The sequence below is a fragment of the Lepidochelys kempii genome, chromosome 1 (genome assembly GCF_965140265.1).
Source record: "Lepidochelys kempii isolate rLepKem1 chromosome 1, rLepKem1.hap2, whole genome shotgun sequence".
Classification (NCBI taxonomy): domain Eukaryota; kingdom Metazoa; phylum Chordata; order Testudines; family Cheloniidae; genus Lepidochelys; species Lepidochelys kempii.
Genome location: NC_133256.1, coordinates 99,047,856 through 99,062,554, shown reverse-complemented (window position 1 = coordinate 99,062,554; position 14,699 = coordinate 99,047,856). Strand labels below are relative to the sequence as shown.

The 14,699-nt window shown below is 38.8% G+C and overlaps 1 protein-coding gene across 4 annotated transcripts in view; it reads right to left on the bottom strand.

Moving 5' to 3' along the window:
• CLYBL (citramalyl-CoA lyase) overlaps positions 1 to 14,699 on the bottom strand; it is a 230,801-nt gene that overhangs the window by 169,907 nt on the left and 46,195 nt on the right. The window contains exons 1-3 of one of the 4 annotated variants that reach the window (XM_073348623.1): positions 8,895 to 8,975; positions 6,915 to 7,017; positions 3,884 to 5,872 (exon numbers count right to left, since the gene is read on the bottom strand). In XM_073348623.1, coding sequence (XP_073204724.1) covers positions 4,277 to 5,584 — 1,308 coding nt within the window. In that variant the 5' untranslated portion in view covers positions 5,585 to 5,872; positions 6,915 to 7,017; positions 8,895 to 8,975 and the 3' untranslated portion in view covers positions 3,884 to 4,276. Of the gene's footprint in view, positions 1 to 3,883; positions 7,018 to 8,894; positions 8,976 to 14,699 lie in introns of those variants that run through there. The other 3 variants (XM_073348606.1, XM_073348633.1, XM_073348613.1) reach the window with 3 other exon arrangements.

The following is a 14,699-nucleotide window of genomic DNA, read 5'->3' as shown; positions in this document are numbered from 1 at the left end:
AACAAATGTGCAGATTTAATCAGTGTGGAATGTTTTAAATGAATAATTGGGTCTGACAGATTTATTGCAGTTAATTTTGCAATAGAATGGAAAAATGTTTGGATCTCAGCCTTTAAAGTATTAGGAAAACAATTAATCCATCACATAACGGAAATTCTTTTATCACACTCTCATGTCCAATTAAATAATGTCATGTAATTTTATGCATTAGAATACTAAAAATTAGGCTCAAAATATTAGGGAAATAAGATTTAATTTTTCAGAATTTTTTAAATTTGTAATTGTAATTAAGACCAGATTCTCAGGTGGGAGGTGTTTTTTTAAACAAATAAAAACTAAAATTACTTAAAAACCTTGATTTCCCTTCCTCCCCCAGTTTTTCATGTCAAGAATATTTTAATAACAGAGCAATTGCAGGGAAAATCTAAAGCACAATTATCAATGCACAACTACAGAAAATATTTTAAACAAGAAAAAAATTTAATTTTTGCAAATAGAGGGTCTCTACTTACTCAGAAATAACTCCCACTGAATAAGGATTGCACAATTTATAAATAAGTGATAGCAAACTTTTGAGATTTCAAGTAGTGCAGTTTCATTTGTCTTTTTTCATAGTGGATTAACAACATCTATAAAATTGTTTAATGTAACACCCATCTCTTTTTTTTAATGTAATTTTTTTTAAGAAGTTGCAAAACAAAGAACAAAATAACAAAACCAACAACCTACAAATCCACTGAAATTTGACACTTGGCAAATTCATGCATTTCAGATGTTGTATAAGACTTTTTGTTTCTTAAGCATGTTACAGTAGAATTCAACAAATGTTGGTCACAAATATTTCTGCCACTGTTTTTAAAAGACTTGAGACTGAAAATGTAGTGTGCATTTTATGGCTTCATAACCAAAAATAAAATGTAATCATATTCTCAAAAGAGGGTGAAAATTTAATAGTTTAAAGGTTTAAGGGGAATGTTCTGCTATTTTCACTCCTACCAGTTCTGATATTCCTGAGGGAGGCAAGGAGGAGATATATAACAGACAAAAGGGACCATTAACATGTGAGAATATAGCAATATAACATTAAGCTGTGTGTTATAAAAAAGCAAATACAATATCTAATGAAACATCACCCTCCAACAGATCAAATGGCAAAAAAAACAAAAAAAACAAAAAAAGAACCCAAACCCTAAACTACATTTAATGGTAGTTAACATTGTAATTCCTTATAGCCAGTTTCATTAGAGCATCACCATGATAAGACATGCAAAAATAGCGATTGCTGCAGTAGAGGAATCATATTTGGATACCACTGTTCAATCTGTATTCCCAAATACAATATGGTTCTTGTTTTACTGGCTTTTTACAATCTTATGTTCTAGATACGCACATTTCAGCTAAGTATTTCAGTTGCCATAACAACATCATAAATTTGTTCTCTGAATCCTTTTTAATAAAATGATTTTTGAACACTAATGCCACGATAGCCAGTACAGTTTCTCAATATATTCAGTTCACCTTTTTCTAAAGGAGTCTATTTGTTTCTGTTTCCCTAAGAAGCTCATAATCTGAAAATAATGTAACCACCTCCTCCTTTCCAGTGCTGGAAATAGGTCTGTTATAAATAGCTTTCCTGTGGTCTTCAGATCATGTTTTTAAAATAAATAATTCATCTATAGTGGCCAGTGGTCACTCTTTTAATGCTTACAAAAAGGAAAAAAAGTACTGTACATGTAACCTATTATGTGAAATACAGTAAATTTCTATGCATTCAATTGCAAAGCGCTCAGACGCATTTTCAAAGATTACTTAGCTGGTATAATCCTACAGATTTCTTCTATGCACTCACTTTTGCAATTCGTATTCATTATGAAAATCAATTTTATACTGTAATTTTTAAGAAGCCTTATGTGATTTCTGTGATATCATAAGAAATAGAAACACTGGCACTTTAACATTAAATACATTGCATTCACTACCACCAACAAACAACAAAACAATGGACAACAGGATGTGACTAACAAATGCTGGGGGAAAAGTCAAGCTGTGCTTTTAGCATATGCAGTGAAACAGAAGACACTTTTTTTCCTGCTTAACATATCTATGCATTTCAATAAGTTCAGAAGAAACTCTGAATTGCTTTCAAAAGTTGCAAATTGTTGTGAATACACTGCAAAGTGGCACTATGGGAACATGACCATCCCATAATTTTGGAAGATGTTAAGAATAAATATTTTTTTTAAAAAAACAGAAGAGGAAATATCTTGATTCTAACAGTTAAATATTCCTGAACTAGCAAGAGATTGTATAAATCAATATGTTCAATATACCTTAAAGGAAAATGATATAGGCAAAAGTATATATAGAAAAAAAGACTGAACAGTCATTTATAGCCTCCTCAATTGATGGTCAAAGCCAGTTAATGTTATGAGATGATGTCATTCAGAAGAAATATATAGTTGAATGGAAATATTTGTTACCTCTATTAGAGATAATACACACACACTTCCAGAGTGGCTGCATTTAAAAAGATGTATACTTTGCTTTTACCATTTGTGATTTTTCATATAACTAAAACGGGATTATCACAATGTTTAAAAACTTAAACTGAGTCTAGTTTTTAAAGGGACTCACCATATGCAAGTTGTTTAGGTATCTATATCAGAAATATTTCTTTTTAAACTATGGAAGGGGGGGCAGAGGGCAGGATAGAATTTTTCTCCCTGAATATAAAATTAAGCAGTTGCCACATCAAAAGGAAATCTTGATTCATTTTACCTGAAAAATTAATAGACTTACAACTCTACTATTATAGATTCAAGGCGTTAAAAACAGAGGCTGTGGTGACACCCACTGTTCCAGGAACAAAATGCAGCTGTGTTTTTTGTTTCTTTAAAAATCATCAGCTGTGCCTTTACAGAGGATATTGTCCCCATCCTGATATTCACCCCAGCACCCCTTATTTCTTCCCCCTTTACTTGTTTTTCTATCTATATCACCACCCACTGGCCACAAAGCAAGATTACCATGTTACAGTAAGCTCCTCTAAACAGCAGGGCAAACTCACTGTTCCTAGGGGGAGGGGAAAGCAAGAGAGAGGAAAGACATCAGCTTAGCATTCCTCAGTTGCTTTAGATCTTTACAATTGTTTTTTTTCCCCTTCCCTCCTGAAATGAGGAGGGAAGCAATCACTTCAAAGAGGAAACTTTCTGCTTGGTGCAGAGACAGAGACTGAGTTGTTGTCTCACTGTTGTCAGTATTATTAATTAATTAATTTATTATTATTATTATTTTAAAATCCTATTATTCTTTTTGTCAGCTTGCTAATGAAGCTGTTGTTATTACTATTGAGGAAAACTAGGAGGCAATGCATGGTGAGGGAGCCGTGTGCACACCATCAGCTCCCTTTCCAATTTGTTCCCTCTGAAGAAAAGGAAAATATCTATGACAAAAAATTACAGTGGGCAGTCTTCTTGCTTTCTCAATTAGCATTCCCCACCCTGTGGCGTGTATGCATTATGTAATTCTGGGGTGCATCTATTCAGTCACAGGATAACATTCTGCAGTAATCGATCATCTTCCATCTGAAAATTTCAAAGCACTATGCAAACATTAATTAATTTATCCTTAGCACCCCTGAAAAGTAGGGAAATAGCCCCATTTTACAGATGCAGGATGCACAGAGAAGTTGGTGACTCACGCAAGATCTCACAGAAAGTCTATGGCAGAGTGAGGAATAAAATGTTAATCTCCTGACTGCATGCCATGTGCTTTAAATACAAAAACAGCCATACTTTCTTTTTGCAAACCTTTCTTTCATTGGTTTCACAGTAGCAGCCATGTTAGTCTGTATTCGCAAAAGAAAAGGAGGACTTGTGGCACCTTAGAGACTAACAAATTTATTTGAGCATAAGCTTTCGTGAGCTACGCCTCACTTCATCGGATACATTCAGTGGAAAATAGAGTGGGGAGATTTATATACACAGGGAACACGAAACAATGGGTGTTACCATACCACTGTAACGAGAGTGATCAGGTAAGGTGAGCTATTACCAGCAGCAGGGCGGCGGGGGGGGATGGTGGAAACCATTGGTAGTGATGATCAAGGTGGGCCATTTCCAGGAGTTGACAAGAACGTCTGAGGAACAGTGGCGGGGGGGGGGGGGGGGGCGAAATGAACAAGGGGAAATAGTTTTACTTTGTGTAATGACCCATCCACTCCCAGTCTCGATTCAAGCCTAAGTTAATTGTATCCAGTTTGCAAATTAATTCCAATTCAGCAGTCTCTCTTTGGAGTCTTTTTTTTGAAGTTTTTTTGTTGAAGAATTGCAACTTTTAGGTCTGTAATCGAGTGACGAAAGAGATTAAAGTGTTCTCCCACTGGTTTTTGAATGTTATAATTCTTGACGTCTGATTTGTGTCCACTGATTCTTTTACGTAGAGACTGTCCAGTTTGGCCAATGTACATGGCAGAGGGGCATTGCTGGCACATGATGGCATATATCACATTGGTAGATGTGCAGGTGAACGAACCTCTGATAGTGTGGCTGATGTGATTAGGCCCTATGATGGTGTCCCCTGAATAGATATGTGGACACAGTTGGCAACTGGCTTTGTTGCAAGGATAGGTTCCTGGGTTAGTGGTTCTGTTGTGAGGTTTGTGGTTGCTGGTGAGTATTTGCTTCAGGTTGGGGGGCTGTCTGTAGGCAAGGACTGGCCTGTCTCCCAAGATCTGTAAGAGTGATGGGTCGTCCTTCAGGATAGGTTGTAGATCCTTGATGATGCGTTGGAGAGGTTTTAGTTGGGGGCTGAAGGTGATGGCTAGTGGTGTTCTGTTATTTGCTTTGTTGGCCCTGTCCTGTAGTAGGTGACTTCTGGGTACTCTTCTGGCTCTGTCAATCTGTTTCTCCACTTCAGCACGTAGGTATTGTAGTTGTAAGAATGCTTGATAGAGATCTTGTAGGTGTTTGTCTCTGTCTGAGGGGTTGGAGCAACTGCGGTTGTATCGTAGAGCTTGGCTGTAGACAATGGATCTTGTGATGTGGTCTGGATGAAAGCTGGAAGCATGTAGGTAGGAATAGCGGTCAGTAGGTTTCCGGTATAGGGTGGTGTTTATGTGACCATCGCTTATTAGCACCACAGTGTCCAGGAAGTGGATCTCTTGTGTGGACTGGTCCACGCTGAGGTTGATGGTGGGATGGAAATTGTTGAAATCATGGTGGAATTCCTCAAGGGCTTCTTTTCCATGGGTGCAGATGATGAAGATGTCATCAATGTAGCGCAAGTAGAGTAGGGGCATTAGGGGACGAGAGTCGAGGAAGCGTTGTTCTAAGTCAGCCATAAAAATGTTGGCATACTGTGGGGCCATGCAGATACCCATAGCAGTGCCGCTGATTTGAAGGTACACATTGTCCCCAAATGTGAAATAGTTATGGGTGAGGACAAAGTCACAAAGTTCAGCCACCAGGTTTGCCGTGACATTATTGGGGATAATTTCATTGTTTGTGGAGACAATAAACAGTATACCCTTCCAGTACAAAACACAAGGCAGAGAGAGGAAACAATAAAGGAATGAATTCCTCATCCCTTATATTCATCCTAGAGATAGATGATGATAATGCAACTCACGGTCACAAGCATGCTTATTTTATATTGTGTATTTTTAGACAACCTGTATTCCAAAATGCCTTACAATACAATTAAAGAATTAAGTAACATCAGGAGAGAGAAAATAACAGATATGGACAAGGGGACATAGCTGTTCAGGTAAGATTTGAAAACAGATGAGTCAGTTTGGCAGAGGGACACTAGAAGGATGTTCCTGACAGTAAGAGCTGCAAAGGAAAAGGTTCCTGCACCAATAATAGCCAGACTGTATGGAGAGACAAAAAAGAGACAAATGTTAGATGAACTGAGAAAGTATGGAGGAGACTCGAGACAGGAGGCCAGATTTTCGAAGGTTTTTAGATGTCTAAAGATGCAGATAGGCACCTAGTGAGATTTTCAGAGTCTAAGCAGGTTCCTCACTTAAGTCCCACTGAAAACAATCCTAACCTACTTAGGTGCTTTTGACAGCCTCATGAAGTGCCTATCTGCACCTATAGGCACCTAAATACCTTCAAGAATCTGGCCTATGATTCCCGAATTAGGTTGTTGTAACCCCAGGAAGAGTTTTAAGAACAAGAAGCAATATTACCAACCTCAAAAGATCAAACATCATGAGTTGGGCCCCCCCCCCCCCCAATTATGAAATTGGGTTAAAATCATGAGATTATAAAAATAACAATGCTGGGGTTCTTTTTATTTGTCTTCTGATCTTTGAGCATTTGGAATTCATGTTTTCAAGCTTTTCTCTTCAGCCATGAGGACTAGTTTCTTTCTTTTTTAAAATCGAAGTTGAGATTCTCATGTAATAACCTGATTCTAGTTACTCGGGTTTTAAGAAAAAAAAATTGTGAGACTCATGATAAACTCATGAGAGAGGGACAATTTTGAACTGGATTATGAAATGAATATGCATCCAGTAGAGTTTGTTTGAAGGTGAGGCTAATGTGGTCACATTTCACTGCATGTGCTAGAGAAGACAGGGGACAACAGAAACATGCCTACCAGCCGTTCTGCTGCAGTGCTCATATGTAATGAGATTTGAATAAAAGCACTGAAGAATATACTTCTACGAATGGAAAGTGCTTTGAGATACTTCAGGAAAAACAACAATTATAATACATTCACAACTACAATAATAATGCTGCTGCTTAAGGTATTTCTTCTTGAGTCAAGGCTCGCTTTCTTAGGACTACTTTGTCAATTTGAGTTTCTGCCATAGGTTTTCATACTCTTCATTTAACTTATTCAGGACATGGTTAGGAAAATACTATTCTTGACCAAGTGCCAAACTATTTTATAAAACTCACTTTTAAAAAAGGCTGTAGAGCAGATATCTCAATCATTCCTATGAACTTCAAACTCTGCAGAATAAAACTTCAGTAAACTATGGCGTAAAGTCAGAGAGAGTTTCTGAAAGATCCATCAAAAGACAATATTTGTAAAGAATTTGAACATTAGCAACCAAACTGACACAGCAAAACCATTGTATTTTTCACCAGTTTTGTTTTGTTATATACAGCTGTGTTTTCACAGATGCAAAGCCATGTGTCTTCAGCAAAAGGTCTACTCTTTCCTTCAGATGTGAATGAAGATCAAAGGTTCAAACACAGAAATACAAGATCCTTTTCCCTTTGGAACATGTTTTTATTTTTTTGCAGTGGCTGCAAACCAGAATTTCCATCTGCTGTCCTTATGCAGTGCACAGGTTAACCTTAACAGTAGGGTTTGCAATGTTGTTATCTCAGCTAAGAAGTGCAGAGATGAATCACTTTTGCATGTATGCTCTGAACAGCTCACCAAGAAGCAAAAGTAGAACTGCATCAGACAACAATCAGATTAATCTTCATGGAGCATGGTTGAAACAGAGACCCTCTCACTTATTCTTGGTACAACATAACACTAAATTACATAAAAATATACATTTCCTTTCATCTCATGCAGCTCTTGTGAAAGAAAGATATGTCAGCTATGATCCCATACCAAATTATTGGGCTAAATTTTCTACTGGCAAAGCTTCTTTGAGGTAAATGGAGTTGCATCACTTTATTCCAACAGAGAATTTGGCCCACTGTTTCCAGGCTGTATTTTGATATGCTCTCCCTTGCTCCCTCAACCAGTGTATTTTCTCAGACATTCTCTGTATCCATTTCTGCATTGCTGGTGATAAAAAAAATGCAATAACTTGATAAAAATATGAATGTTAACTGCTACTAGTTACATGATCTAATTATGGACAATTTATTTACATTTAATAAAGAATTTTAAACAATACAGCATCTATACCAGTTATTGTTTGTACAATAATACTGATCTCTTGCAAAAAAAAAAATAGGGCTGTTTTAGTTGTAAAACTAACATAAACCAACCAGAACCTATATATTTATTTAAAGAGATGCTTTTTTGTTTTGTAATTGTAGTTACTTACAAAACATACATTGTAGGATTATGTCTGGATATTAGGGATGATTATGCTCAGCTAAAAGACAGCTGGTAAGTACAGTTTGGGCTCTTGACCGGCTCTGCTGATTGTGAAAAAAGAGCCAAGTATTACATACACTTTGGTAAAGCAGTGTTATTCAGCACACAAATACATTTAAAGGTGGGGGGGAAGGCTTTTTGTCTTTCAGCCCCACCCCTTTTCTTTTATTGTCAACATGCTAATGTCAGAATAGAAGAAAAGTGCCCATTTGCCCCATCAATTACTTTACAAATGCATAAATTGCCATGTAAATATTTATTTTGGCTAATGGTAAAGTATGCTATATCAACTAAATGAGAGGATTTGAAGGTATTTTGTTATTTTGCATTTAGTTTCCTCAAGGTCACTAAATATAAATATCAGTGCAGAGTTATCATTAGTGATCAAAAGCACCAAAGCTTTCGCTAGAACCATGTGAAAATTTCCAACAGTATTACATCTACATATTAGACCTTGTTTTAACAGTAAGGTATGATTGCCATCTAGTGGCCAGCTAACAATGACATCATTTATGCTTTTTATGCACCATTTATTCTGCTTTAAAGAATTTTTTAAAAACCACACAAATAACTGTCAGTTTTGATTAATGAATAGGAAATGCATATGGATCAACAATAAAGAATGAATATTAGAACTGTGGACTATTTTCAGTTTTACAATGGATATTTCACAAATTTGTGCCTTTTACAATCTGTGGAGCTTCTGTTAACATTGTGCTTCCAGAATTTTAGTGCAAATTTTTGCTGTGCATTAGAGCTCTGTCCCTGATTTCTTGGAATTCATCACATGGTTTAAGTCATGTTATTACTTCTGGTTTCCCAGTTGGCTGAGATTCCTCATGTGCTCAGAAGTCATTTTCACTCTAGGAAAGGTTATCACAAACTTCTTTCTGCAAGATAGACAGAAAAAACATTGGGGCAGATCCTCAGCTGATGTCAAATAGAGTAGCTTTATTTGCTTCAGTGAATTTACACTAGCTGAGGATCTCACCTATTGAGTCTGTTTTGATTTTCCTCACTTTTTCCCAAAACAAAGTAAAACAGTCTTGCAACTCATTATTAATATGGCCAAGGACAGTCTTTTACTCAATTTTTTGAAAACCCATAACTCTCTCTCTGAATTAGAATATTTGCAATTTTAAAAGGGAAATACTGGCAGCCCATTTTCAAAGATTAAATAGGAGAAACACGCACACTTTGGAGGCCTCTTCCTACACCCCACCCACCCCAAATGATCCACCCAGAAATATTTTCCTCTATTTGACCTCTTCCAATTTCATATTTCCTCATCACATTTTGGTATTCCTAAGGGCACCCTCTGAGAATCTGTCTTCTTCTGTCTGTGCCATTATGACAGGTGGTTATATTGTGTCTTAAAAAGCAGACACCCGTGTTACAGGTGGTGCAGAGGCATACTTCCCTATTGGGAGCATCCAGATGCATTGTGCTCAGCTCAGGCACAATGGCTTCTAGAGTTCTAGGCTGTGCCACACTTCAGACACGTGGAATACACTCTGCCTTGCACCGGATCTGCTTCACTGGCCAGTGAGGAGGTGGAGGAGAGACAGGCAGGCCATTTCTCCTCCATATCCTGCCCATGTTACATAGACTAGTACAGCTTGTGACGTCCATGCAGTCCACGGAATGCAAGGACCAGATTGCGTCTATCAACGCCACAGAGACAAAAGTGAAGAGAAGGCTCCAAGCATCCTCTCTCACAATTTTGTTCCCCCTCACATACAGCCCAGCCTCTGAACCAGTTTTATGTAACTCAACCAGTTAAGTTCAGACTACTACCTTTTTAATACCCTCTCTCTTGACTATACAGGCAGTGAACTGAATGGATTTCAATTTCTTTGAATGACACCTACATTCTTAATTCTCCCTTGCTAGCCAGGAAACTGGACTCTATCTCAGTCTATTTGATATTATAATTAAATCTCACTATTTGTTTAGCTTGCTATTTGCAGTATCTCCATCCTGACAAAGATTAAAGGCCTTCTCTGTTTGAAAGTAGCATCAGAACAACTCTGTACACAATGAAGAGGTCCTGTAGCTAGAACAACCAACAGCAGAGGTCATTAAGGGGCATGGTTCTCCAAAGTAAACTCAATAGAGTCATAGAGTTTAATGCCAGAAGAGACCACGTGATCATCTAGTCTGAGCTCCTGAACATCACAGGCCACTAAACCACACCCAATTACCTCTATTGAGCCCCGTGATCTGGCTTAGACTAAAGTATTACAGCCCACAGGAGACAAAACTATTGTGTGCCACAGACATTGAAAAGAAGGGGCCAAGGTGCTCCAGTTCCTGAGGCAGTGGCAGGGAACCGATTAGTGAGATGCTCAAATGATCCTAGCAAATGAGCCATGCCTCATGCTGCATAGGAAGGTGAAAACATGCCAGGGTCACTGTCAATCTGACCTGGGATAAAATTCCTTACAGATCCCAAAAATGGCAATGAGCAAGAACCAGCCAGCCAAGCATGAGAAAAAAGTGAATTCTCTGTACCGTCTCAGAGCACCAGTCAACTCTGCCTGATGTCCCATCTCAACCTGTGGCCATCTTTGATGCTTCAGAGGAAGGAGATACAACTCCCCCCCCCCAAATACATCAGGAGGAAAATGTTTCCTTCCTGACCCCTACAAGTGACTGCCTAAAGTGCTGGAACATGAGATTTAGGGAGATAAAGACATAGGACTACAAGGGACTCCCTGGGCCACTGAGCCCAGCTCCACCACCACTGTCTACAGGCAAACCCATCATGCAATCCTACTTATTACAACAGGGTCACACCCAAATGCAAGAGGCCTGGCCTAACAGTCAATTCTGTTTGTAGATTTTTACTACAGACAAATTGATCCTATCTCCCATATTTAATTGCGACATATAGCTGGTGAGACAGAGGCAGCTGAGAGACTAATGGAGTTAGCCAGCTGAGTTCACCAGCAGAAGAAGGCACAGAGATAGGGTTCCCCCATCCCCTCCTTAACTTTCAGGTACTCTACAAGGAAAAAACCTGCAACGGGAGGAAAATAGCACATTGCCAACACCATTGCTGACTCTTCCTCTGCCTGCACCTGTGGGGGCCCAGGCCACACAGGCATCCTAACCCTGGAGGCTTCTACCCGGGTCCTGGTCTTGACTTGCTGTGAATGCAGCCTGCATGTGCCTGATGAAGAAATTTAGGCAAGGGGAACCACCCAGTGTGAGAGGTGGTTTTGCTGGAGTCCCTCAGAAAGCACATAAGAGAGAGCTCCGAAGGAGGTGGCTTATCTACATACCATCAGGAACATGATGGTTTAATTCACAGGATGCACATGGAGACAAAGAATGCTAGCCAATTACAGATGGCTACAGCGGCACCAGAGGAGGAAGGAGAACTGGCTGCTCTGTGGGGAGGAGACTGGTTGCTGGCCAGCTTGGCCAGTGAAAAGTGCTCCATCCCCCACCCAGGTCCCTCGTCCACCAACGTGAAGAACCAGCATGCTGTACAGGCTACAGGAGTTGAGGAGCAGACCCCCAAAGGTGGAGGAGGAGCCACCTGCTTCCAAGCTGAATGCAGTTATTTTTTGTACATAATTCTATATTTGTAAGTTCAACTTTCATGATAAAGAGATTGCACTACAGTACTTGTATTAGGTGAATTGAAAAATACTATTTATTTTGTTTTTTAGAGTGCAAATATTTATAATACAAAATAAATGTAAAGTGAGCACTGTACACTTTGTATTCTGTAACTGTATTCTGTTGTAATTGAAATCAATATATTTGAAAACGTAGAAAACATACAAAAATATTTAAATAAATGCTATTCTATTATTGTTTAACAGTGCTATTAGTCACGCGATTATTTTTTTTAATTGCTTGACAGCCCTAATTCCCGGGTAACAACCACTGGGTAAAATTTACATTAAGGCCAGACAGCTATGTATTGATAGAAGAAACTCATTCTTCCCAGGTACCTTTTCCTGTGGATGCCTCAGTAAGAATATTGGCAATAGCTACTCCCTGTGAGACATCAAGACATGTGATATGCTCATGTGACCCTGGACTCCATCTTGAGCCAGCAATTTTCCGTGTACCTGGGCTGTGAGCACTATTCCCTCTAAGCTGTGCATGTGTGTGCGTGCACACAGATCCTAAACCCCACGCACACGGCGAAACACCGCACACACAAAAATTTGCACAGAAGCAGAACAATTTGCACAGAAGAAATTTTTTATGCACACGGCCTGTCAAAAATTAGAGGGAACACTGGCTGCGAGCTTTGTTTGAGACAGTAAATTTCCAGGCACATGACAAAGGCTATAAAAGACCCCTGAGATATCTCCATTTTTCCTCTTTCTTGCCTTGAGTCTCTGGACTGTGGATTTACAACGAAAAAGAAGCATTTTGAACTATGGACCGAGGACCTTCCAATCTTTTGGAAGTCAGAGATTCTTTACAAGCCAGCAGTCTATTCCATCACTGCTATAAACCTGATGTAAGGACTTTGCAATTATTTGTGTCTCTTCTTCTTTTCTTTATTAAACTTTTAGTTTTTATCTATTTCAGCATGATTACTGGGTAAGATCTGAGCTGTATATTGACCTGGCTAAGTGGCTGATCTCTTGGGATTAGAAGAACCCTATATTTGATTAAATTGGTTTTCAGTAACTGCTCATCACAGTCCAGTGTCTGGGTGGTGAAACCAGGGCTGGAATGCCTAAGACGACTGCATTTTTGACTTCTTGTTAACCAGTGCAGTGATATAGAAGTATACTTTTGTTACTTGCTTCGTATAATCTAATGAAAGGCAGACTCACCCCAAACTGATAGTTATTCTAATTCTTGGCATGTGTCCTGAATTTGGTATTCTCAGTTGTGACCCACTGAGGCATGGTGACAGAAGGAAAGACAGGAAGAATAGTAAGAGGCCAATAGGGTTCCAGTAAGAGCTCTTTAATGACCTGAAAATCAAAAAGGAATCCTTCAAAAAATGGAAGCATGGAAGAATTGCTAAGGAGGAGTACAAAAGAATAACACAAGAATGTAGGGACAAAATCAGAAAGGCTAAGGCACAAATGAGTTACACCTATCGAGGGACATAAAAGGCAATAGGAAGAGATTCTACAAATACATTACAAGCAAGAGATAGACAAAGAAAAGTGTAGGTCCTCTACTTAGTGGGCAAGAAATAATAACTGTCGACATCAAGAAGGCGGAGGTGTTCAACACCTATTTTCCTCAGTCTTCACTAAAAAGCACCTAGGAGATAACAGAGTTATAAGGAATAGCCAGCATGGATTTGTCAAAAAACAAATCATGCCAAATCAATCTAATTTCCTTCTTTTATAGGGTTACTGGCCTAATGGATAGGTAGGAAGCAGTAGACGTGATATATCTTGGATTTTAGTAAGGCTTTTGACACAGTTGCACATGACATTCTTGTAAGCAAACTAAGGAAACGTGATCTAGATGAAATTTGTATAACGTGAGTGCACAACTGGTTGAAAGACTCAGCTACTCAAAGAGTAGTTATCAATGTTTCACTGTCAAACTGGAAGTGTGTAGATAGTGTGTAGATGGAAGTGTGTAGATAGCAGATCAGTCCTGGGTGTAGTACTGTTCAATATTTTCTGTCTTGGATAATGGACTGGAGAGTATGCTTATAAAATTTACAAAGGACACCAAGTTGGAGATATTGCAAGCACTTTTGAAGTCCAGGATTAGAATTCAAAATGACCTTGACAAATTGAAGAATTGGTCTGAAACCACAAAGATGAAATTCAATAAAGATAAGTTCAAAGTACAACACTTAGGAAAGAAAAAATCAAACACACAAAATGGTGAATAACTGGCTAGGTAGTAGTAGTAGTGCTGAAAAGGATTTGGAGGTTATAGTGGATCAAAAATGGAATATGACTCAACTATGTGATGCAGTTGAGAAAAAGGCTAATATTCTGGGTTGTATTAACGGACGTGTCATTTGTAAGATATGGGAGGTAACTGTCCTGCTCTGCTTAGCACCAATGAGGCTTCAGCTGGAGTACTGTGTCCAGTTCTGGACACTACACTTTAAGAAAGATGTGGACAAACTGGAGAGTCCAGAGGAGAGCAACAAAAATTATAAAAGGTTTAGAAAACGTGACCCAAGAGATAAGGTTAAAAAAACTGGGCATGTTTAGTCTTGAGAAAAGAAGACAGAGTGGGGACCCAATAACAGTCTTCAAATATGTTAAGGGCTGATATAAAAAGAACTGTGATCAATTGCTCTCCATGTCCACTGAAGGAAGGCCAAGGAGTAATGGCCTTAATTTGCAGCAAGGGAGATTGAGGTTAGACATTAGGAAAAACTTTCTAACTACAAGAATAGTGAAGCACTGGAATAGGTTTCCAAGGGAGGTTGTGGAATCCCCATCATCTGAGGTTTTTAATAACAGGGTGGAATAGGTTTACTTGTTTCTGCTTCAGCGCAAGAGGCTGGACATGATCTCTCAATGTCCCTTCCAGCCCTACATGTCTATGTTTCTGTTTTTTCCATGCAGGACCCTAAGCCCTGAAGTGATACTTCTAGACTGCAGTGCAGGATCCCTGTACTCTCCAGAATCCTGTGTGGGATCCCATTG